This window comes from Paramisgurnus dabryanus, chromosome 3, assembly GCF_030506205.2.
Source record: "Paramisgurnus dabryanus chromosome 3, PD_genome_1.1, whole genome shotgun sequence".
Lineage (NCBI taxonomy): Eukaryota > Metazoa > Chordata > Actinopteri > Cypriniformes > Cobitidae > Paramisgurnus > Paramisgurnus dabryanus.
The window spans coordinates 2,744,762-2,770,301 of record NC_133339.1 but is presented as its reverse complement, the minus strand read 5'-3'; the positions used below and the strand labels follow the sequence as shown (position 1 = coordinate 2,770,301).

The 25,540-nt window shown below is 42.0% G+C and overlaps 1 protein-coding gene and 1 long non-coding RNA gene across 2 annotated transcripts in view; both read right to left on the bottom strand.

Annotated features, from left to right (window-relative positions):
• LOC135734106 (killer cell immunoglobulin-like receptor 3DL3) overlaps window positions 1-25,540 on the bottom strand; it is a 36,665-nt gene that overhangs the window by 4,422 nt on the left and 6,703 nt on the right. The window contains exons 4-7 of the mRNA XM_065252987.2: window positions 20,335-20,595; window positions 9,157-9,417; window positions 8,017-8,286; window positions 7,026-7,304 (exon numbers count right to left, since the gene is read on the bottom strand). Coding sequence (XP_065109059.2) covers window positions 7,026-7,304; window positions 8,017-8,286; window positions 9,157-9,417; window positions 20,335-20,595 — 1,071 coding nt within the window. The remainder of the gene's footprint in view (window positions 1-7,025; window positions 7,305-8,016; window positions 8,287-9,156; window positions 9,418-20,334; window positions 20,596-25,540) is intronic.
• Window positions 10,752-12,559, bottom strand: LOC135734118 (uncharacterized). The gene is made up of 4 exons (XR_010527171.2): window positions 12,303-12,559; window positions 12,032-12,174; window positions 11,750-11,845; window positions 10,752-11,570 (listed from the first exon to the last, which is right to left on the bottom strand). It is a non-coding gene; the product is annotated as an uncharacterized lncRNA (long non-coding RNA).

Here is a 25,540-nt window from a genome sequence, read left to right as displayed (position 1 = left end):
GTCAGCAGCTAGTAAATACAATCACTATAGTAAGGTTGTAATTGATGTATTGCTGGTAACATACATTATTTTATTAAACTATATACCTAGTTTAAATAAGCGTATCATGAGATGAGTGCCATAATTGTCATGATTTCGGTTTTATTGGCTGCTTTGTCTTTGTTTCACTTGTGTTGTGTTTTTGTTTTGACAGCTCCACACGTGCGCGCCTTCCACCTGGTGATCTCATTGTCTCTAACTCTTCGCACCGGCGTCCCACACCTGATCCTTGTTATTGCCCAATCCGGTTTGATTTATATTCTCCTCGTTTCCTTTGTTCTTTGCAAGTTCGTCTTTGTGTGTTCCTGCCCGCTAGCCCTGTCTAGTTCTTGTCGTGTCTAGTTTGATTCCTAGTATTTTTCACCGTGCTCTCTGCTGCCTTTGCCCCGTTGGATTCCCCGCCCTGCTGTCAGTATCTCTCGATTGGTGTGGCATCTGTCTAGTCTTTGGGAGCTTTCGGTCGGAGGAGTCTCCGAGCGATATTCTGCACCTTGCGCTGTCCGGCCGCAGTGCGCTCACGAGCGCGTAATTCTGCCGAAGACGCTGACAACCGCAGTGCGCTCTAGCGCGTAATTCTGCTCTACACCCTGTCCAGCCGCAGTGCGCTCACGAGCGCGTAATTCTGCCGAAGACGCTGACAGCCGCAGTGCGCTCTAGCGCGTAATTCTGCTCTACACCCTGAGTGCCGGAGTGCGCTGTCCAGCGCGCGTACTGCTGAAGACTCTGACCGCTCTCTCTCTCTCTGTGCCCCACCAGGATTCTCCCTCCGTGCCACCAGGACTTCGTCCCTCTGATTACTGTGTCATCTCTTCTCCTTTTATGCATACACGGACACTGAGAGTTCTCCATTATACATATCTGATCCATCTAGTGTTTTCTTCTATACATTTTGCATCTGACTACATTGAGTGTTTTTCTATTATACACATTCTGTGAATAAAACCTCTGCGCTGGGATTCCGGTCTTGTGTCATTCCTAACAGGACGAACTTGCCAGTATGGATCCCGCGGAGGTTGCTGCTCTCCGGTCGGCGCTCGCCCAGCAGGGCTCATGGTTGGGACAACTCTCGGCTCGTCTCACTACAACATCTCAAGACCTGGAGGAGTTATCTGTCCGTTTGGCTGACCTTTCCTCTCGTCTTGACCAGGTCAGTCATGATGCCACCCAACCCAGTCAGCCGTCGCAGGCGGAGCCTTATGTCACACCCCCACCTCCATATGATGGTAATCCTGCCTCCTGTCGGGCTTTTCTGTCACAATGCTCTCTGGTTTTTGCCCTCCAGCCCCGCCGCTATTCCTCAGAGCGCACCCGGGTGGCGTTTGTGATTTCTCTTCTGGTTGGCAAGGCGCGCGAGTGGGCTACGGCCGTGTGGGATGCTCGCGACCCTTGCTGTCGGTCGTTTGATGAGTTTCGCGGGGAGATGGAGAAGCTCTTCGACCGTTCGGTGCGTGGGGACGCCGCTGCGGCTCGGTTGGCACATCTGGCTCAGGGAGGGCTCTCCGTCACAGAGTACGCCATTGAGTTTAAGACCTTAGCGGCTACCTGCCACTGGAATGAAGCGGCTCTCCGAGCGCAGTTTGTGGAGGGGTTATCTGAGGATCTTCAGGACGAGATCGCTGTCCATGATCTTCCTTCCTCGCTGGAGGCCATCATTGATCTCGCTCTCCGGATCGAAGCCCGGAGATTGCTTCGTAGTCAGCGTCGCTCTCTGCGCCGGCGAGTGCTTATGGGTGAGACTTCCACTTCTCCCTCTGCCCCGACGTCTCCACCTGTCGAGTCGGAACCCATGCAACTGGGGCGCATGCGCCTGTCACAGAGAGAGAGAGAGAGGTGGCTGCAGAATGCCCTCTGCCTTTACTGCGGGAGACCCGGACACCTTGCTAGGACCTGCCCGTTAAAAGCCGCTGCCCACCAGTGAGTCCGGGAGTCCTGGTGGGCGCTACATCTTCTAAACTCTCCCCTGTTTCCAGCACTCAGCTCCCCGTCATGTTGTCCTTCGCTGGGCGTGATCATCCGTCCACCGCCCTCCTCGACTCTGGTGCGGAGGGCAACTTCATTGACGAGGCTCTGGTCCGCTCCTGGAATCTCCCGGCTGTCCCTCTTCAATCCCCTTTGGATGTCTGGTCCCTTAAGGGGCAGCAGATGGCGCGGATCACTCATTGCACTCCCCCTGTGAGTCTCTCTGTTTCTGGCAATCATCGTGAAGAGATTGTGTTGCATATTCTTCATGCTTCTCTGTCTCCTATTATTTTAGGGCATGGTTGGTTAGCGCAACACAATCCTCACGTTGATTGGCAGCATAGTGTTATTTTGTCTTGGTCCCAGTCTTGTCATGTGTCTTGTCTTGGTTCTGCTGTTTCTGGTTCTGTTCTTTCTCTTCCTCAGGTTCCGGCGGTCGATTTGACCGGAGTCCCGGCGGAGTATGCGGATATCGCTCAGGTGTTTAGTAAAGCCCGGGCCACCTCCCTTCCTCCTCACCGGCCATATGATTGTGCTATTGATCTCCTCCCCGGCACTTCTCCGCCTAAGGGTAGACTTTATTCCTTATCGGGTCCTGAGAGAGAGGCTATGGACCAGTATATTAATGATGCCCTGCGTGCCGGTCTCATCCGTCCCTCCACCTCGCCTGCAGGGGCGGGGTTTTTCTTTGTTGGCAAGAAAGACGGCTCCCTGCGCCCTTGTATCGATTATAGGGGTTTGAATGACATTACTGTTAAGAATAGGTACCCCCTACCTTTAATGTCTACTGCGTTTGAGCTCCTGCAGGGGGGGCAGTTCTTTACCAGGCTAGATTTACGCAACGCCTATCATCTGGTCCGTATAAGAGAGGGAGATGAATGGAAGACAGCCTTTAACACCCCTACCGGACACTTTGAGTACTGCGTTCTGCCGTTCGGCCTTTGTAACGCCCCCTCTGTCTTCCAAACTCTGGTCAATGATGTGCTGAGAGACATGATTAACAAATTTGTCTTTGTGTACATAGATGATATTCTCATCTTTTCTCCCTCCATGCAGGAACACACTCAGCATGTCCGCCGAGTTTTACGCCGGTTGTTAGAAAATAAGCTGTATGTCAAGGCGGAGAAGTGCGAATTCCATCGTAAGTCGGTTTCGTTCCTGGGTTTTGTTGTTGCCCCCGGTGAGATCCGTCCCGACCCAGCCAAGATCAAAGCGGTGGCCGAGTGGCCAGTCCCCGACTCTCGTAAGGAATTATTAAGATTTCTGGGTTTCGCCAATTTTTACCGGCGATTTATCAGAAATTATGGTCAGATTGCTCAACCTCTTACTGCTCTCACTTCCACTAAGGAGAGGTTTGTTTGGAATTCCAGCACCCAGGAGGCCTTTGATAATTTGAAGTCCCGGTTTATCTCTGCTCCTGTTCTCTCTATTCCAGATCCGGCTGCTCAATTTATTGTGGAGGTGGATGCATCGGATGTCGGGGTAGGCGCTGTTTTGTCTCAGCGGTCTGCTAAGGATGGCAAGGTGCATCCCTGTGCCTTTTTCTCCCATCGGTTAAACCCAGCAGAGCGAAATTATGACATAGGCAATCGGGAGCTGCTGGCGGTCAGACTGGCTTTGGGTGAGTGGCGTCACTGGTTAGAGGGGACCTCGGAGCCCTTCCTGGTCTGGACGGATCATAAGAATCTCGAATACATCCGTTCAGCCAGGAGGTTATCTTCTCGTCAGGCTCGTTGGGCGCTCTTCTTTGACAGATTTAACTTCACCCTCTCGTACTGGCCCAGTTCCAAGAATACTAAGCCCGATGCTCTCTCTCGTTTGTTCGAAAGCCCCGGTTCCGCTGGGGACGAAACCATCCTCCCGGAGGGGCGGGTGCCCTGCGCTGGGGAATAGAACAACGGGTGAGACGGGCCGGCCGGGAGGGGGAAGTGCCAGAGGGGTGCCCAGCGGGTCGATTGTGGGTTCCAAATGCGCTTCGCTCCAAGGTCATCCGGTGGAGTCACGAGTCCAAGTTTGTTTGCCATCCGGGGGTTCGGAGAACGTTGGCTACCGTACGTCAGCGTTTTTGGTGGCCCTCTATGGGTCCCGATGTCAGACAGTTTGTGTTAGCCTGTCAGGTTTGTGCCCGTAATAAGGCCTCTCATCAAGCCCCTATTGGTCTGCTTAAACCATTACCCATTCCCTCTCGTCCTTGGTCACATATCGCTATCGATTTTGTAACCAATTTGCCTAGTTCCAAGGGAAACACTGTAGTTTTGACCATTGTCGACCGCTTCTCCAAGGCGGCTCACTTTGTCCCTTTGCCCAAATTGCCCACTGCCAAGGAAACTGCCCAGGTTATGATCGAGCACGTCTTTCGCTTACATGGTCTGCCCACAGACGTTGTTTCAGATAGGGGTCCTCAGTTTATTTCTCGTTTCTGGCAGGAATTTTGTAGACAAATAGGCTCCACAGCTAGCTTGTCTTCAGGGTATCATCCTCAGACCAACGGGCAATGTGAACGGGCTAACCAAGATTTAGGTAGAGCTCTCCGCTGTCTGACATCGCAATATCTGAGCTCCTGGTGCCAACAGTTACCCTGGGTTGAATACGCCCATAATTCTCTCCCTGTTTCTTCCCTTAACATGTCCCCTTTTGAAGCGTCCATGGGGTTTCAGCCCCCTTTATTCCCATCACAGGAACCAAAGCCGCGGCCGACCGTCACCGTAGAACCGCGCCCCGTTTTATCTGTGGGCAGAAAGTATGGCTTTCGTCCAAGGATTTACCTCTCCGTGAGCCTTCTCGCAAGCTGGCTCCACGATTCCTTGGGCCATACAGCATTGTTAAGGTTATTAATCCTGTGACGGTCAGGCTCAGATTGCCCCCAGCACTCGGTCGGGTTCATCCAGTTTTTCATGTGTCTAAACTGAAGCCTGTGTATTTTTCTCACCTTAACCCTGTTCCCTCTGCCCCCACCCCTCCCACCCCTCAGCTTATAGATGGTGCCCCTGTGTATTCAGTTAAGTCTTTACTGGATGTGCGTCGCCGGGGTAGGGGATTTCAATATCTCGTTGACTGGGAAGGATATGGTCCGGAGGAGAGGTGTTGGGTACCGGCCCGGGACATTCTGGACCCTGGGCTGATAGAGGATCTCCGCCGGCGACGGGGTGAGCCCCCTAATGGACCGCCCGGTGGCAGTCGTGGGGGGGGAGTCCTGTCATGATTTCGGTTTTATTGGCTGCTTTGTCTTTGTTTCACTTGTGTTGTGTTTTTGTTTTGACAGCTCCACACGTGTGCGCCTTCCACCTGGTGATCTCATTGTCTCTAACTCTTCGCACCGGCGTCCCACACCTGATCCTTGTTATTGCCCAATCCGGTTTGATTCATATTCTCCTCGTTTCCTTTGTTCTTTGCAAGTTCGTCTTTGTGTGTTCCTGCCCGCTAGCCCTGTCTAGTTCTTGTCGTGTCTAGTTTGCTCCTAGTATTTTTCACCGTGCTCTCTGCTGCCTTTGCCCCGTTGGATTCCCCGCCCTGCTGTCAGTATCTCTCGATTGGTGTGGCATCTGTCTAGTCTTTGGGAGCTTTCGGTCGGAGGAGTCTCCGAGCGATATTCTGCACCTTGCGCTGTCCGGCCGCAGTGCGCTCACGAGCGCGTAATTCTGCCGAAGACGCTGACAACCGCAGTGCGCTCTAGCGCGTAATTCTGCTCTACACCCTGTCCAGCCGCAGTGCGCTCACGAGCGCGTAATTCTGCCGAAGACGCTGACAGCCGCAGTGCGCTCTAGCGCGTAATTCTGCTCTACACCCTGACTGCCGGAGTGCGCTGTCCAGCGCGCGTACTGCTGAAGACTCTGACCGCTCTCTCTCTCTCTGTGCCCCACCAGGATTCTCCCTCCGTGCCACCAGGACTTCGTCCCTCTGATTACTGTGTCATCTCTTCTCCTTTTATGCATACACGGACACTGAGAGTTCTCCATTATACATATCTGATCCATCTAGTGTTTTCTTCTATACATTTTGCATCTGACTACATTGAGTGTTTTTCTATTATACACATTCTGTGAATAAAACCTCTGCGCTGGGATTCCGGTCTTGTGTCATTCCTAACAATAATACTTTTATCCTTTAAACGTTTATTGTATTAGCTTCCCTGACCTGTGTACCAGATGTCTTTCAATCTCTCTCTCTCTCTCTCTCTCTCTTTGCAATGTCTAATGACCTGCGCATTCCTGAGGACGTTCTTAAGTTGTTTGAATTGAGGGTCTGCATTAGCCCACGCCTGTCTCGTCCCTCTCCATGGCTCCTTTTGCACGTTCCCCCGCCATTAATCAATCATCCGTGGCGCTTCTTTATCACCTTGCTTTTTTGTTTTATTTTTACTCAGTAACGGATATGATTTAAAATGTAGCGAAGTAGCCTACAATACTTTAAACAAAACATACTTAAGTAAAAGTTAAAGTACAGATTTTAAAAACTACTCAAAAAAGTAAAGGACACACAAAAAAAAACAATTACAGCAACGTGAGTAAATGTAATTTGTTACTTTCAGCTCTGCCTCACCTCTGCATGAATGCATAAAAATGTTTTCTTGTTCGTTTATCTGCTTCTGTTCTCATAAAACGAAATATGCTCATGTTTATATGTCCAAATAGACCAGTTTTAAAACACATGAGGATAAACTGATAAGTGGTGGGAAACGTTGGTTTGTAGGTATACAGCTGATTAAAGCGTCGGCCTGATTAACACTTCTTAACCACCCGACTGTGTGGCGCTGGAAGTGGACCAAACCACTGTGAGGCAAGGGAGGGGGGAATCCAAATGTTTACAACGTTTTTTGTTGTTGCTTCGTTTGCATTTGTATTGTTTTACTTCTTACACAACTATTTTAAGTATTATAAATCATTAAATTATTTTCAATACACATATTTTAATTATATTTTGGGGGGCACAACCCTCAGATAGGGGGGGTCGTGTCCCCCCCCGACCCCCCCGGGATTAAATATGGAGTCTAAACTAAGTGACATCTGAAATGTCATGTTGTCTCTCACCTGTAACATTTATCCACAGTTCATCACTGTAGTCTGTGTAATAGTCTGGTTTTCCTCTTCCAGCTCTACACCAGTACTGACCTCCATCTGAAACTTTAACACTGTTGATTGTGTAAGAGTTTGTTTCTGTTGTTGTCTTCTCAGTGATTTGTGTGTTGTTGTACCAGTAAAACTTCCATCCAGTAGACCAATGATCAATGTGACACTTCAGAGTCACTGTGTTACCTGTCAGTACAGATCCTTCAGTATCTGATGTGAGTTTAGGTTTTGGTTTTGATCCTGCAGGAGAATAAAACACAGAGTCTCTGTTTACAGTGTAACGCTCAGAGTTAAACACTTCATTTGTGTCTTTATACCACAGATATCTGCAGTTACTGTACTGATCCTCTCTCACACTTCAGTCTCTCCATGTCATGACACGGGAGAGTCAGGACGCAAACGCTGAGTTCAGAAAATAAATAACATTTAATGATCAAACTGGAACAAAAACACACGGAGTACACGATGAACAGGTAAGCAAAACACAGTAACATCCAGAACAAGTAACACGGGAAACAGACATGGTAGCAATGACAATCATCCGGCCACTCGAGTGACACAGACAGCAGTATAAATACACAAATACTTAACAAGCCAAGGAACAGGTGTGATGAGGAATCAGTCCGTGAATTGTCCAGGTGACGTAATCGGAGACACAAACAAAACATGACACGGACTAGCCGTGACACTCCAGTAAACACTGATGTTTATTTTTGCATTGAATAGTTAAAGGTAACTTTTGGTATATTCGACTTTCAATACAATTGTCGTTTAAATGTTTATATCTTATTTCATAATAATGAGATTTTGTTGTATGTGTTGTATAGGTCAGGTCCCTTTTGTAGAAGTAATTTTAACCCCAAGCATTTAAACTGGTAAACTACAGGTTGAACTTAAGTTTGTCATGAGTTGAATATGACTGTATATTGTGAATGATGATAAACAGACTCACCTGATACTGTCAGTGTAACTGTTTTACTGATGTCTGAGTATCGTGATCCTCTGATCTCTGTTCCTCTACAGGTGTATTTACCTGCGTCAGACTCAATAACAGATATGATTGTGTAATACTGGAGTTTATTCTGCTGGATGATTGAATCTTTATACCAGCTGTACTGCCAGCTGCTGACTCCTCCTCCATTGATGACACATCTGAGAGTGACAGTTTCTCCTCTGAATAAATGATTATCAGGGTCAACAGACATTTGAGGTGTTGGACTTTCTGTACAATGAAAAACAATTCACATTGAAAATAATGTCAAATAAACACTTGATTGCAAACTGTGTAGGGTGTAACTAGTTACTAAATAATTGGAATTTAATTATATTTCCCTTGAAAAAGTAAAGTAAGGGATCACTCTTATTTTTACAGTTACTTCTGATGTAATTAAACTAAATACTGTGTGTGGACTGTAGAACAATTATATATAAATACAATAGTCAATTTAACATCCAAATATAAGTTCTAATGTTTATGGACATGTTTTTATGAATTCTTCTCATTTTTAATATTTTGGTAAGTTAATAAGAATAATAGTAATTGTCTAGTTTCCATCCTTTATTAACTGGTTGGTTATTAGCATTAATATGACTGAGATTATGGCTGTTTATTACCACATATTAATGCAAAACCTTATTATACATCCTTAACCCTCCACTTTTTTACCAATACTTAAAATTAAAAACTTTAATAAGCAGTATTTGGAGTATATTTAGGCAAAAGTAATTAATAGTTAGTTAATAATGATAATTGGACCCTAAATAATTCATACTTTTATATTTTTTTTCAAGCAATTTCAAGCCTATCTTTGTATCATTTACTAAATAGGATTTAGAAAACAATTAGTAATAAGTAATCAAATACTTTTTGGAGAGATAATTTGTAAAGTAAATTTACATGATTGAAGATGTAATTAGTAACTAGAAGTTAATTACTTTTTTGAGTAACTTACCCAACACTGATTGCAAAATATGCTGTATTATATTTTAGTTATTTTCCTCTGTAACTGTTATTGCCACTCATTCAATGTCTTAGGAAATTATGCTATCATGCTTATAAAACAAAGTGTATTATGTGAGTATAAATACTTACTCTGTACTGTCACTGTTATTGGATTACTGAATTGTGTGTAATCCTGAGGGATTTCTCTTCTTCTTGCTGCACACATGTATTGTCCTCCATCAGAGACACTAAAAATGATTGTTTTAGTTTCTGTAGTTTCAATGGAATCATGGTGTGGAGATCTTCTGAAAAGAAACTTCCATCCAATGGACTGATGAATCTCACAGGTCAGAGTAACTGAGTCTCCAATGAACACAGACGTCTGTGGCTGCACAGTCAGAATTGGTTTATCTGTCAATATAAAATCAATGAGATTTGCCAGTTTTTTAACAAAATTTTGTTACTGTAACTGGTAAAAGATAATTTGTGCATTCATATTTTACAGATCAAACCAACATTTAATCCAGAGGGGATTTGTTTATTTAACCGCTTACGTGGACATCACATTTTTTGTTGTTTGCACTATAATATTTAATTCTGTGTAACTGAAACCTGTTGTACACAAACATGGACAATTACACTGCTTCATGTTCCATGAAAAAATATTTGGTTATTATATTTATTGGTTCTTCCTAACCCCAAAATAGCTGGTAGAAATTTGAAAAAAAAAAAGACAAAACAAAGCTCAGGTCTTAGGAGGTTAAAGATACAGTATATACACTAAAATGTAATTATAATCAAAATATTAAAGCTGTTATAAGAATCCATTGATTCAATAGGTTATGTTACATTGTTCTCTGATATCTACATAGACTGTATGTGACTTTTTTACTCTAGGTGCAAAAATTACCCAGATAATGTTTTTCATGTCCATTTACAACCATTTGTCCCCAGAATTAAATGGTCTATTATTACCTTATTTGAAAAGGTCATGAATAATAATAATGAGCTCTGATTGGCTGTTTCTCAAAGCGGCTCATTTAAGTAGCTGTGTGTGTGTGTGTGTGTGTGTGTGTGTGTGTGTGTGTGTGTGTGTGTGTGTGTGTGTGCCTGGTAATTATCATGTTGTGGGGACCAATTGTCCCCACAAAGATAGGAATACCCAAGGGCGTAGGTTTGATTCTGGCATTGGTGGGGACATAAATAAAATGGTCGCATTGCAAAAACTGTTTATCACCGTTTACTTGACATAAACAACAGACAACTCAGTGTGCACTTTACTCTGACATCTGACTCGCCACCCCCGGTGACATCCCAAATTTAATGTACTATAATAAACAATTTGTTATGTCCTAATAAACAGTAACTGTTTAAGTCTTTGTCAAAAAAAAGAAAATCACATTGTGACATATATGAATCCATATTTACTTTATAACATTGAAAAATATGCAATTAATATTTAATTAGGGGCCAAGCCCGCAGGGCGGCAGGCCACTATTGCGTTTGATGGTTTTCTTATTAGGGGTCAAGCACCGAAGGTGCTGAGACACCTATTGGAATTGTTAGTATTATTATTATTATTATTATTATTATTAGGGGTCAAGCACCGAAGGTGCTGAGACACCTATTGTAATTGTTAGTATTATTATTATTCTGCCGTTTCTTAGCCACACTGTAAAAACTAATCTATAGAATTTACCCAATAAATGTGAGGTAACAATTTGCATCGACTTTGGTGGGGTAGATTTAATCCCATATATTGAGTATAAGCTATCTCAAGTAAAAAGCTATTAAATACTTGCATAAATTGGGTAACAATACCTCACATTTATGTATATATTCAACAGCTACTTACTCATTAAAATTAGGTAAAAATTATCTCTTCAAATCAGTTAATAGTTAATAACAATTATTTATTCAGAAAAGGTAAAATGTACCCCCCACAATAAAGACATTCAGATGGCTCATCAGATCAATATTTTTAATCCAAAAAATCCTGTGAAACACTCAAAATATAGTGCAGCACAACAGCTTTACACCACAATTTCAAGTAATGACCCCTGTTTTATAACTTTGCATTGGTATTCCTTTTCTGTCAATCTGGGGGAAATCACAGAGTAATGGAGTGGGCTGGATGGATTTGTGTCTGTGTGTGTGTAGCAAATAAGGGAAAATAAGAAAAATATAAAACTACACTCCATTAGGGCTGCATTAAAAGTATGTCCAGACAAAAGATCCTCTTCGAACAAGAGGGAAAATGTGTGTCTACTGCATGAGCTTATTTTTGAGGCTGTGGACCTTTTTCAGTAGTTTTTCTCCATCAATTTCCAAAAAAAAGTTTTTGAAAAGCTTCAAACGTGTTCTTCAGCTCCTTTGGATATTCGATGTTGATTGCATAAATGAGTCCCATCAGCAGTATGCATGCCTTTGTTCGGCTTCCACATCCTTCCATCACTTAGTTTTCTCTGGATCACAATAGACAAATCTGATGGATCCTCCTCAGCCATGACATTGTGCTTCACAATCACCTTCTTTGTTCTGTCTGTGTAGTCCTCACATTCCTACTGTACATGTTAAAAGAAACAAACAAAAAGCATACACATTTTTATTTTATTTAAGATGCTGTTTCAATATATTTAAGTTTAAAAGGAGAGTAGAGGGGGAGTGGAAGGAAAAAGGAGAAGGTGGATACGAGAGGAGGATACCTTGAGTTAGTCAAAAATCTGCTATCAATATGACATACCTGGCAGTCATGGAAAAGATCTTCTTGTCTTTCACCGAGGTAGTTAATGAGGCAGCAGACAACAGCATCTCTGTTTTTCCCCTCAATGTTCTGTGTCTGTAGGGAGATATAATTTAGTGATAAGACTGTTAGCGGAGTGGGGAGTGATTTACATATACTAAGACTGAATTCTGGCCCTGCAACTTGCATTTCCAATTCATTTTCCCATAACTAAAGGCTATAGTTAAGGAAACTATACCTTTAAGGACAATGTGATTTATTTTATGTGGAAAACTTGCATACCTGTACAGGATACACTTGTGGTGGGGACGTGGGTGGATGTGTAAACACTAGAACTGGTAACAGTGGTCTATCAGTGAGTCTCTGCTTGTGGAGGACAGACAAGAGGAACTGAAGATAGGGCAAATTGTGTCCACAGACTCTGCCTGCAACAGAAATAAAAACAAAAATTACACAAAACAAATTATCAGACATGTACCTGGGTTAGATACAGATAACTTTGTGTTATACAGATAATTTTGTGTTTACCTCAATATAATGCAAATATACTCACCCCCTTTGGTTATTCGGGTGGGTGTTTAATAAGCAAAATGGACACAGATCATCACTGCAACATACACAAACAGTATAGATTAAATAATACTTTAGACAAACACAGAATAGACAAGCATTTCTATAAAATTAACTATAGCTCAATGTTGATGTATATACATCTGAAAGATCAGACAAGTAAACCGACAGAGTTTTGCATTCACTATGCATATTAAGCTTAACTAAACTCAGAGAATCTCCTAAGATGGTCTGACTCTGAGGACATTGACAGTTTAACTGATTTTAAACCAAAGGCATGTTTCTCATGTTGTGAATCTCTGTCACATGTGTGTTGTGAGAACGAAGCACTTACATTTTACAGTAGCCTACAGTATACAGCCAAACAGACGTCAATCATCGATGGATTTAAATCATATGTGCTTCAAGTGTAGCCTAAACAGTATTTCTGGAGGTTGCTGAACAGGTCGCACGTATAATGGCGGGTACACGTGTGAAGTTTTGCAGCAATCTAAACGATTCATTCAAACTGATTCGCGAACCAATTCAAAACTTTTGGCCCGTTTGCTTAGTAAAGAATCGACTCAAAAGACTAATTTATTTGCAATACTTTGTAAAGAATCGACTCATACGAATCCTGAATGCCTCAGAAACACGAGACGGCAATTTTAAAATAAAATACACATTTCGTAATGAATTAAAATACAGTAACGAAAGAACGCCGCACAGTGTAACGAAGTAAAAGTACATATTTTCCAAAATCTTACTCAAGTAAATGTAACGGAGTAAACTACCCACGTCTGCTCATAATTAAAAAATATATACAGCACTCTTAAATGCTAAATAGCTTACCTTCACTTTTGCTGTTCGATGGCAGCCAGAGAGAGGATCCAGCGTCGCCCACACTCACTCAAAAACACGTGCTGACGCATGTGCAATTTTACTGCATTTTTCTATGTGATGGTTCTTACTGTTGACGAATGGGTAGCATATGTAGAATTTACCCATTACGTTAGTATTCGTTGGCTAGCTGCAATAATCATGTACATTTTATATGGTTTCCACAGATTATATTTACCACTCTCCAAAATCACTTTTTTCAGTGCATAGGCATCTATGGCAGCCCTATGAACCGTACATAGGAAAATGATGAAATTTGGCACAGTTGTAGAGGTGGTCATAAATAGTCATGTGACCAAAAATGGGGTCTTTAGCAGTAACTCTATAGCGCCACCAGTAGTCCAAAAATTCAATGTTCAAACTGTTATAACTGGTGAACCATTTGATCTATGAAAATTCTACTTAGTACACGTGATTGCTCTCATCCCGCTTATTGAATTTGATACTTTACAGTAAGACTCCACCCATTACAGTAGCAGCCATTTTGAAATGTACAGTATTTCGTTTTTTCGCTACTCCTCCTTCAAATGCGGTTCAATTCTTATGAGATTTGGCACAGATGATCTTTGGAGTGAGCCGCATAGAAATGACCGAACAGAATTTTGATATTTATCTTTGTTCAAAAGTAATAAATGCGCAAACTTAACAAGGTTGACGCAAAAATGGTTCTGAAGCTGTAGCTCGGTCATTCTTTGATCAATTGAAATGAAATTTGGTACACTTCATGTCGACCATGAACTTGGGGTCCATGCCAAATTTGGTGACAGCGCCACCTATGGGTTATGAGATAATAAAATAGGCTATTTTTGCCCATAACTTCTGAACTGTTTGTCAGAAAATTATGATCTTGATGTCTATGGATTGCTTACCTCATGCCGCATCTGTCGATGTGAATTATGCCAGGTTTGACTGAACCGCCTGTCCGCCATTTTGAAATTTGACATAAATTGTTATATTTTTTGAACTATTGGACATATCTGTGCAAAAATTGATAAGGAGCTTTGACATGATATCCTGAAGGTACCTGAGAAGTCAGAGTACAGCGCCACCTAGGGTTTATACACTAATTTGACATATGTTAATCCTTGTAGCTTTCTAATCTCTTTTCTGCTGCCTCATGAGCTGTGTCATCTGAGTGGCGCATCAAGTTAATCATATGTATTGAGATTCTGAGTTCCTGGGTTTGAATCCCACCTGAGTCAGGTATTTTGTTCTTCCTCATCAGTTCTTCTCAACCTGTCTGTAGTTCAAATGTGTTCTATTTTTCCATGTTTGCTGTTGTTGCTCTGCATTGTGGTGGTTCTTGCTGTGCTTTCTGTGCTTTGTGTGCTTGCTGTGCTTTGGGAGTTTGCTGTGCTTTGTGTGCTGGTTGTGCTTTGTGAGCTTGCTGTGCTTTGTGAGCTTGCTGTGCTTGCAGTGCTTTTTTTGTTGCTATGCTTTGTGTGCTTGCTGTGCTTTGTGTGCTTACTGTGCTTTGTGTGCTTGCTGTGCTTTGTGAGCTTGCTGTGCTTTGTGAGTTTGCTGTGCTTTGTGAGCTTGCTGTGCTTTGTGAGCTTGCTGTGCTTTGTGTGCTTGCTGCGCTTTGTGAGTTTGCTGTGCTTTGTGAGCTTGCTGTGCTTTGTGAGCTTGCTGTGCTTTGTGTGCTTGCTGTGCTTTGTGAGTTGGCTGTGCTTTGTGAGATTACTGTGCTTTGTGTGCTTGCTGTGCTTTGCGTGCTTGCTGTGCTTTGTGTGCTTGCTGTGCTTTGTGAGCTTGCTGTGCTTTGTGTAATTGCTGTGCTTTGTGTGCTTGCTGTGCATTGTGAGCTTGCTGTGCTTTGTGTGCTTGCTGTGCATTGTGAGCTTGCTGTGCTTTGTGAGTTTGTGCATAATACACATCGACAGATGCGGCATGAGCCAAGGAATCCGTAGACACCAAGATCATAATTTTCTGACAAACGATTCAGAAGTTATGCGCAAAAATAGCCTTTTTACCTATCCTTACCTATCCTTTTTACCTTTTTACCTATACATTTGTCAACAGGAATAACTTTTAAACCATTTAATCAACTAAACTTCTATGGAGAATATTTGATGGGGTAATCTATGCCTTCCCAGTAGCTCAACCAAATGCGTGATGGGCATGAAATCCAGAGGTTGCGGGTTCAAATCCACCATATGGCGGCAATCAAAATGGTTGACAAATTTGTGTCATGTTGAGTCAAATGTTCGAACAGGTTTGACTACCTACAGGGGTTTTAAAAAATATTCTCTTCTTGAGAAAAATCTCTCCAAACTTGAACATACACATTGTCACTTCAGCAATCTAACTTAAGCAGCTGTCTGTATGTATGTCTCCCCTGTAGCTCAACCAGATGAGTGACAGGCATGACACCTGGAGATCATGGGTTCAAATCCTGGCTAGGGCAGCAATTGAAGTCTCTTACTTTAGAGTCAAAAGCTTCAATTCATTATTTGTATTTTACTTTATTATTTTAACAGGTATTATTTCGTTTGTGCTCTTTTGGTTTAAGTCTCATGTGTAACATGTATGATGCTTTAGTGGTTCAATTGTTTTCTAGGTCAGCATTGGACTAATCGGTCCTTCTTTCCACATGCACATAAATATTATACTTCAAAATTTTTATTTTTTCATTATGTTCATTCTCATCTCTGAGTCCTGTGTGCTGATAGTTCCCATACATATCTGCTACATTGCATTCTTCAATTGCATGTCCTTTCAGCTTCGTTGCGTGTTGCAGGACCATTGTTGCTTGGCCCCGTATCGCTGTCTACAGCTATATTTCTTAATTTAATTTTGCCAGAAAAAACCCAGTGTTGAAGTAGGTATGTATATCATGCTGTTTCCTGAACAACGTTTATTAACGTTTCTGTAGTTCACATTAAATCTTCTTTTCATTAACAGACAGTTAATCAGTGTGAAAGAAATAGTTTAAGTTTAAAATGCAACATTATGTCTACATCTGTGCAAGTAATGACCACAGTGCAGTAATGAAAGTATTCAGCAATCATGACATGAATTCATGTTTTTACCATGTTGGGGTTTTTTCTTTCATGTATTAGGGACCCCCTAAATAACCTTGCCACCCCATTTATAAGAGGTTGAAACAAGTTTACAACTCCTCAGGTTAACATGGGATTGTCATGTATTGGTGAAAACACTGTCCTTAAATCATTATGTGACACCACTTTTTTGTGCATGAAACAGTTACAGTGGGTATAATAATACTTTCTTCATCACTTACCTGTCGCCCGAATAATCACGCGCGTCTTGAGTGAACTTTGGCGCGTTGTACAAAGTGAAACGATCCTATCACACGTAGCGAGAAAATACAAGCCCATCATAAAGTGATGTGCGTTAGAGAGGCGGGACTCAAGAAATGCAAATCCAATCATATTAGCAATGTGAGTTAGAGAGGCGGGACTAAAGAAATGCAAATCCAATCATATTAGCGATGTGAGTTACGGAGGCGGGCATTGCAGAGAACGAAAGCTGTTAACCGTTTGTGTACCACATAGAGCGTTATTTTTACAAAACGGGATTGCAAAAGATTTCTAATCTCATTTAAATGATTCCTGAAAAAATATATAATAATTAAAAAATAGAAAACACTAGAATAAGACGGACATCAGTGGTTATATATAAATACAGATTAATTGTTTGGTCGAAATTATTGCTAGGGACAATTCAGTCTTCCCTGAATATTGGTAGGGACATGTCCCTAGCGTCCCACCCTAAATCTACGCCCATGGGAATACCAGTGTTTTTGTGACCTTGTGGGGACATTTTGAGGTCCTCATGAGGAAACAAGCTTATAAATCAAACAGAATTGTGTTTCTTGAAACTTTGAAGTAGCAGAAAGTTTTCAGTGATGGTTGGGGTTAGGGTTTGGTTTAGGTGAAGTGAATAAAATATACAGTTTGTACAGTATAAAATGCATTACATCTATGAAATGTCTCCACAAAACATGGAAACCAAAATGTGTGTGTGCATGTGTGTGTGTGTGTGTGTGTGTGTGTGTGTGTGTGTGTGTGTGTGTGTACCTGGTGTGATAATTACCTGGTACAATACTGGAATTATAGGAATTCCAGCAATTTTGTGACCTTGTGGGGACATTTAGAGGTCCCCATGAGAAAACAAGCTTATAAATCAAATAGAATGATGTTTATTGAAAATCTAAGGTAGCAGAAAGGTTTCTGTGATGGTTGGGGTTAGGGAATAGAATATACAGTATAAAAACCATTACGTCTATGGAATGTCATTATGTTTATGAACAGACCTTATGTTTGAGCCTGAATCAGACGAAGATGATTTGAGGAATGATAAATTATTCAGAGATTGGAAATTGATGTTTTTGATTGGTAAATTTGTGTTTGTTCAGTATGAACCTGCAAAACGTAACTGTACTATCAATAGTAAAACTTCAGTCTAAACACTAGCAAAAAGCATTAACTAGCATATAGCACTAACTCCGTAATTACAACGTTTTTAGCATTGTAATAACATTGTTATTCATTTAATGTATAATTTAATGTTGGGTGTACATCGCCACTGTAACGTCACAGTCTATGTTAAGTTTGGATTGGTTGTGTTTTCCAGCTGTATTTTGCATGCACAAGGTTTACATACTGTAAGAAGGAGCAATTGTGTTTGAGGCTCATGATATGTCATTACCGCATCACTATTTTGCAGCATGTGTACTTACCTTGTACATAAATAAGTGTACTTACCGACACTTACCGGTGGTACATACTAGGTAGTTATTATGTAGTAACTCTAGATAAGTACTGGGTAATAACAGATAAATTATTATAGTGCAGGTATAGACCGTTTCAGCGGTAACAACATAAACAAGCCACTGTCGCGGTCCGCACGTAACTTCCGGTAAACTCCGCTAATAATAAATAACAACAAATTCTTTAGACATAGTTTATTTATATAACAAGCAAACAAAACAACACATAGATTACCTAGGAAACCAAAACATTTGTTATTTTCGACGAGGCATTTGTTCAAGAGATCAGTTTAGCAACTAGTCAGACCATTAAAAAAACGAAACCGGAAGTAAGGTTCGGATCCAGACGTGTATCACGTGCGTCCGATGAAACCATCTATACTGTAACTAACCAGAAACATTACTGTACTTACAAATAAATGTACAATTTAAGTATTTAGTATTTACAGGCAAGTTAGGGTAAATGACAGGAATTAATATTGTACATATATGATAACTAATATCAAACACTTCTGTACTTACAAATTGTATGTACACAATAAGTGTGTACTTGTGAATGTACCCAGTAGTTAATGCGTATGACAGTCAATGGTTGGGTTTGCCTCACAGTGACATGTATATGATGCTATATCTTAGGTGTTAGGTCCTATGTAATAACTGTGTAAAAATCAACACTTTATTTTACAGTCCTGTTTCCATGCACTTATCATGGACGTACTAGTGAATGTACCCAGTAGTTAATCCATACGGTTATTTAAAGGGGAATTCCGCCTTGAAATGATCCTAGGGTTAATAACAAACGTGTACCGAGTTCGACCGTTCACTGGAGTTTGTTTTCATGTTAGTCTAACGTGACCAGTGTTATTGCTAAACGCAAATTAGCATGTTATGGTAGCCTTCGGGGCATCACTGCATTAAAAACGAAATCGCTATGTCTATACTACTAATAATGCTCAAAATAACCCCACACTTACACTGTAGCACAATGAGGGTCTCTATATGTAAACCGAAGCATTGAGAACTTTGCAAGTGTACAGGCAGTTTATTAAAAAGGAACACTTACCGTTCACGTCTGGATCAAATATCCATGCGGGCGCCATCTTGGGAAAACTGAACTCTCGCGTGAAAGCACAACACCTGTTCCACAACAACGGGCAACAACGTTTCACGCGAGAGTTTAGTTTTCCCAAGATGGCGCCCGCATGGATATGTGATCCAGACGTGAACGGTAAGTGTTTATTTTTAATAAACTGCCTGTACACTTGCAAAGTTCTCAATGCTTCGGTTTACATATAGAGACCCTCATTGTGCTACAGTGTAAGTGTGGGGTTATTTTGAGCATTATTAGTAGTATAGACATAGCGATTTCGTTTTTAATGCAGTGATGCCCCGAAGGCTACCATAACATGCTAATTTGCGTTTAGCAATAACACTGGTCACGTTAGACTAACATGAAAACAAACTCCAGTGAACGGTCGAACTCGGTACACGTTTGTTATTAACCCTAGGATCATTTCAAGGCGGAATTCCCCTTTAATGCTTGGTTTAAAGGACAAAGATACTGAGTCTGAATACTAAAATGGCACATCAGTAATGTTTGTTCTTAGTTATCATATACGTATGGTATAAGTATAACTTACACTGGCCTGCAGGTACCACAAACTTATCGTGTATATACAATTTGTAAGTACAGTAGTGTTTCTCGTTAGTTACAGTATACATACACCATATGTGCCTTTCATTAACTTACACTGCCCTACAGGTACCACACACTTATTGTGTATATACAATTTGTAAGTACAGTAGTGTTTGATATTAGTTATCATATATGTACACTATAAATACCTGTCATTTATCCTAACTTGCCTGTAAATACTAAATACTTATATTGTAAAAAAAAATTTAAGTACAGTAATGTTTCTGGTTAGTTACAGTATATCTACACTATAATTATGTATATGTTATTACCCAGTACTTACCTAGAGTTACATAATAACTACCAAGTATGTACTACTGGTAAGTACAGTAATGATACCAATTAATTACCATGCAGATACCTAAAAGTAAGTACCACAAATGTGTCGGTAAGTACAACTTATTTACAATATATGTACAAGGTAAGTACACGTACTGTAAAATAAAGTGCAACCCATTATTCATGTATGCCAAGGTAAATACAGTTTTACATTCTACGGCACCTTTAATGGAATTTAATGGAATGGAATTTGGCACTATTTAAAACTGTTTAGGATAATGTTTTGTATACATGTTTCTAACTTTATTTGCATATTCAAACCAAAGCACCATGGTTAATCCTCAATAACTGTAATCGCCACTCAGTGTCAGTGTCCAATCATTGTGTTTTCAGAGCAAAGTGTATTATGTGAGTATAAATACTTACTCTGTACGGTCACTGTTACTGGTTTACTAAAATGTGTTATAATATAGTGATATTCTGTTCTTCTGGCTCTGCACTTGTACTCTCCTCCAGCAGCGACTTGCACAGATGTAACTCCCGTTCCTGTAGTTTCGAGGTATTCAATGTTTGATGGTGTTGTAAAGAAAAAATCCCATCCAGTGGACGGATAAACCTCACAGATCAGAGTAACTGTGTCTCCAATGAACACAGATGTCTGTGGCTGCACAGTCAGAGTTGGTTTATCTGTTAATATAAAATCACTGGAAGTTGTAAGCGTTTTTTTTTTCAAAAATATATTTTTGTTGTAACTGGTAACAATGATCATGTTATAGCAATGTTTACATCATAACGAGTACAGTATGAAAATATTTGTCAGTTTTGTGTTGATTTAGAGTTGCTGTCATCTGAAATCCTCACAGAGTTGGACATCATCACTTTATCTTTATCATTTCTGTCCAACAGCCCTGAAAAACTCAGAATTCATCTGCTTATAAAGCAGATACAGGCAACAGGTGGACTGTAGGACAATAATTACAGTGCATTGAAAATGCGCTGTACTGTTCTTACTGGGCTTTTTATTATTATTATTAGTGGTGCTTGCATTTATGCAAAGCATCACTATTACTATTGCTCAGGGATATTATTAGTGGTGCTTGCATTTATGCAAAGCATCACTATTATTATTGCTCATACTTATTATTATATCTTATTATTCTTATGTCTGCACACTTTTTCGGCGCGTAACTCGTCCCGCACGGTTTGTCACAGTCCCATGAAAGAGGGCTCAAATCGACCGGATTATTAAGGAGAGGTGTGCTATGACTTTTATAAGCGATCGGGTGCAGGATTTTCGAAAGGGGGGCGAAAAACCAACCGAAAAATCCCATTGACTTAACATTGGGCCGAACTTTGACGGGTCATAGCTCCGCTTGAGGATTTTGTAGAAACATGTAGGTTACAACATTTGAAGAGGGTGATAGACTCTGTAAGAACATACATCACATTGGGGTGTAAGCTGTACCCCTGGGGTGTAAGAGGCACCCGAAAAATCCCATTGACTTATAATGGGGCAGGAAACATGCCCATATAAGGGAATAAAAAAGTTCCAGATGGGATATCTTCGCTTTACAATATCGTAGAGACATGGGGGTGGGCTCATTTTACTCAGACATCCAATCAATTTACCAGGATAGTCCCAGAGCTATTAAGCCACGCCCCTAGCAACCACTTATAAGCACCCTAGCAACATAAAATTCAAACAGTTATATCTTGACATCAGAACATCGTAGAATCATGGGGGTTGGACCGTTTTACTCATGACTCGGAGGGTAATCACTGGCCGCATCATTGGCCACGCCCAAGCCACGCCCCTAGCAACCAAATTGGAGCACCCTAGCAACCGAATAAACAAATCTTTATTTCTCCGCATCAGAACATCGTAGAGACACGGGGGTTGGACCATTTTACTTGTGACTCAGAGCGTAATAACTTGCGACATCATTGGCCACTCCCAAGCCACGCCCCTAGCAACCAAATTGGAGCACCCTAGCAACCGAATAAACAAATCCTTATTTCTCCGCATCAGAACATCGTAGAGACATGGGGGTTGGACCATTTTACTTGTGACTCAGAGCGTAATAACTTGCGACATCATTGGCCACTCTCAAGCCACGCCCCTAGCAACCAAATATGAGCACCCTAGCAACCGAATAAACAAAGCCTTATATCTCTGCATCAGAACATCATAGAATCACGGGGGTTAGACCGTTTTACTCGTGACTCGGAGGGTAATCACTGGCCGCATCATTGGCCACTCCCAAGCCACGCCCCTAGCAACCAAATTGGAGCACCCTAGCAACCAAATAAACAAATCCTTATTTCTCCGCATCAGAACATCGTAGAGACACGGGGGTTGGACCATTTTACTTGTGACTCAGAGCGTAATAACTTGCGACATCATTGGCCACTCCCAAGCCACGCCCCTAGCAACCAAATATATTTCCCTAGCAACAGAGTAAACAAAGCCTTATATCTCCGCATCAGAACATCGTAGAGACATGGGGTTTGGACCGTTTGACTCGTGACTCGGAGGGTAATCACTAGTGGATGCCATTTTTTTCCCTAGCAACCAAATACAGTACCCTAGCAACAGAGTAAACAAAGCCTTATATCTCCGCATCAGAACATCGTAGAGACACGGGGGTTGGACCATTTTACTTGTGACTCAGAGCGTAATAATTTGCGACATCATTGGCCACTCCCAAGCCACGCCCCTAGAAACCAAATATAGTACCCTAGCAACAGAGTAAACAAAGCCTTATATCTCCGCATCAGAACATCGTAGAGACATGGGGTTTGGACCGTTTGACTCGTGACTCGGAGGGTAATCACTAGTGGATGCCATTTTTTTCCCTAGCAACCAAATACAGTACCCTAGCAACAGAGTAAACAAAGCCTTATATCTCTGCTTCAGAACATCGTAGAGACACGGGGGTTGGACCATTTTACTTGTGACTCGGCATGTAATCACTAGTGGGTGCCATTTTTTTCCCTAGCAACCAAATACAGTACCCTAGCAACAGAGTAAACAAAGCCTTATATCTCCACATCAGAACATCATAGAGACACAGGGTTTGGACCGTTTGACTCGTGACTCGGAGGGTAATCACTAGTGGATGCCATTTTTTCCCCTAGCAACCAAATACAGTACCCTAGCAACAGAGTAAACAAATCCTTATATCTCTGCTTCAGAACATCGTAGAGACACGGGGGTTGGACCATTTTACTTTTGGCTTGGAGCATAATCATAAATTGTCCCCTGAAATTTGCCACGGCAAGCACCACTCACATTTTCTTCAGGAAATGTACCTATCTAGTTATATTTTATTCTTACATCCGGACACTTTTTTCGGCGATTAACTCGTCCCGCACGCTTTGTTGTAGACCCATGAAAGAGGGCTCAAATCGACCGGATTATTGAGGAGAGGTGTGCTATGACTTTTATAAGGGATCGGGTGCAGGATTTCCGAAAGGGGGGCGTAAAACCACCCCAAAAATCCCATTGACTTAACATTGGGCCCAACTTTGATGGGTCATAGCTCCGCTCGTGGATTTTGTAGAAACATGTGGGTTACAACATTTGAAGAGGGTGGTAGGCTCTGTAAAAACATAGATCACAATGGGGTGTAAGTTGTACCCCTGGGGTGTAAGAGGTGCCCAAAAGTGCCCCAATGAAAAGTCAATGGGGCAAAATCCCATAGACTTACCATTGCAAAAATTTTGACGGGTCATAGGTCCGAGCCAGGATTTCATAGAAACATGTGGGTTACTAAATTTGAAGAGGGTGCTAGACTCTGTCAGGACGTCCCCCACAATGGGGTGTAAGGTTACCATAGCAACCATTTTGGGCACCCTAGCAACCTATACCATAGACTGCCATTATAAAATGCCCGGATGGATATCTTTGCACCACAGTGTCATAGAGACATGGGGGTGGGCTCATTTTACTCAGGCATCCAATCAGTCTCTCAGGATCCTTACAGACTTACTAAGCCACGCCCCTAGCAACCACTTTTGAGCACCCTAGCAACATAAAATACAAACAGTTATATCTCGGCATCAGAACATCGTAGAGACACGGGGGTTGGACCATTTTACTTGTGACTAGGGGTGTAACAATTGGGCACATCATTGGCCACTCCGAAGCCACGCCCCTAGCAACCAAATTTGAGCACCCTAGCAACCGAATAAACAAAGCCTTATATCTCCGCATCAGAACATCGTAGAGACACGGGGTTTGGACCGTTTTACTTGTGACTCGGAGTGTAATCACTGGGCACATCATTGGCCACTCCCAAGCCACGCCCCTAGCAACCAAATACAGTACCCTAGCAACAGAGTAAACAAAGCCTTATATCTCCGCATCAGAACATCGTAGAGACACGGGGGTTGGACCGTTTTACTTGTGACTCGGAGTGTAATCACTGGGCACATAATTGGCTACTCCCAAGCCACGCCCCTAGCAACCAAATACAGTACCCTAGCAACAGAGTAAACAAAGCCTTATATCTCCGCATCAGAACATCGTAGAGACACGGGGGTTGGACCGTTTTACTTGTGACTCGGAGTGTAATCACTGGGCACATCATTGGCCACTCCCAAGCCACGCCCCTAGCAACCAAATACAGTACCCTAGCAACAGAGTAAACAAAGCCTTATATCTCCGCATCAGAACATCGTAGAGACATGGGGGTTGGACCGTTTGACTCGTGACTCAGAGTGTAATCATTATGGGATGCCAATTTTTCCCTAGCAACCAAATACAGTACCCTAGCAACAGAGTAAACAAAGCCTTATATCTCCGCATCAGAACATCGTAGAGACACGGGGGTTGGACCGTTTGACTCACTCGTGACTCGGCGGGTAATCACTATGAGATGCCAATTTTTTCCCTAGCAACCAAATACAGTACCCTAGCAACAGAGTAAACAAAGCCTTATATCTCCGCATCAGAACATCGTAGAGACATGGTAGTTGGACCGTTTGACTCGTGACTCAGGGTGTAATCATTATGGTCTGCCAATTTTTTCCCTAGCAACCAAATATAGTACCCTAGCAACAGAGTAAACAAAGCCTTATATCTCAGCATCAGAACATCGTAGAGACACGGGGGTTGGACCGTTTGACTCGTGACTCAGATTGTAATCATTATGGGATGCCAATTTTTTCCCTAGCAACCAAATATAGTACCCTAGCAACAGAGTAAACAAAGCCTTATATCTCAGCATCAGAACATCGTAGAGACATGGGGGTTGGACCGTTTGACTCGTGACTCAGAGTGTAATCATTATGGGATGCCAATTTTTTCCCTAGCAACCAAATACAGTACCCTAGCAACAGGGTAAACAAAGCCTTATATCTCCGCATCAGAACATCGTAGAGACATGGGGGTTGGACCGTTTGACTCGTGACTCAGAGTGTAATCATTATGGGATGCCAATTTTTTCCCTAGCAACCAAATACAGTACCCTAGCAACAGAGTAAACAAAGCCTTATATCTCCGCATCAGAACATCGTAGAGACACGGGGGTTGGACCGTTTGACTCGTGACTCAGAGTGTAATCATTATGGGATGTCAAAATTTTCCCTAGCAACCAAATACAGTACCCTAGCAACCGAATAAACAAAG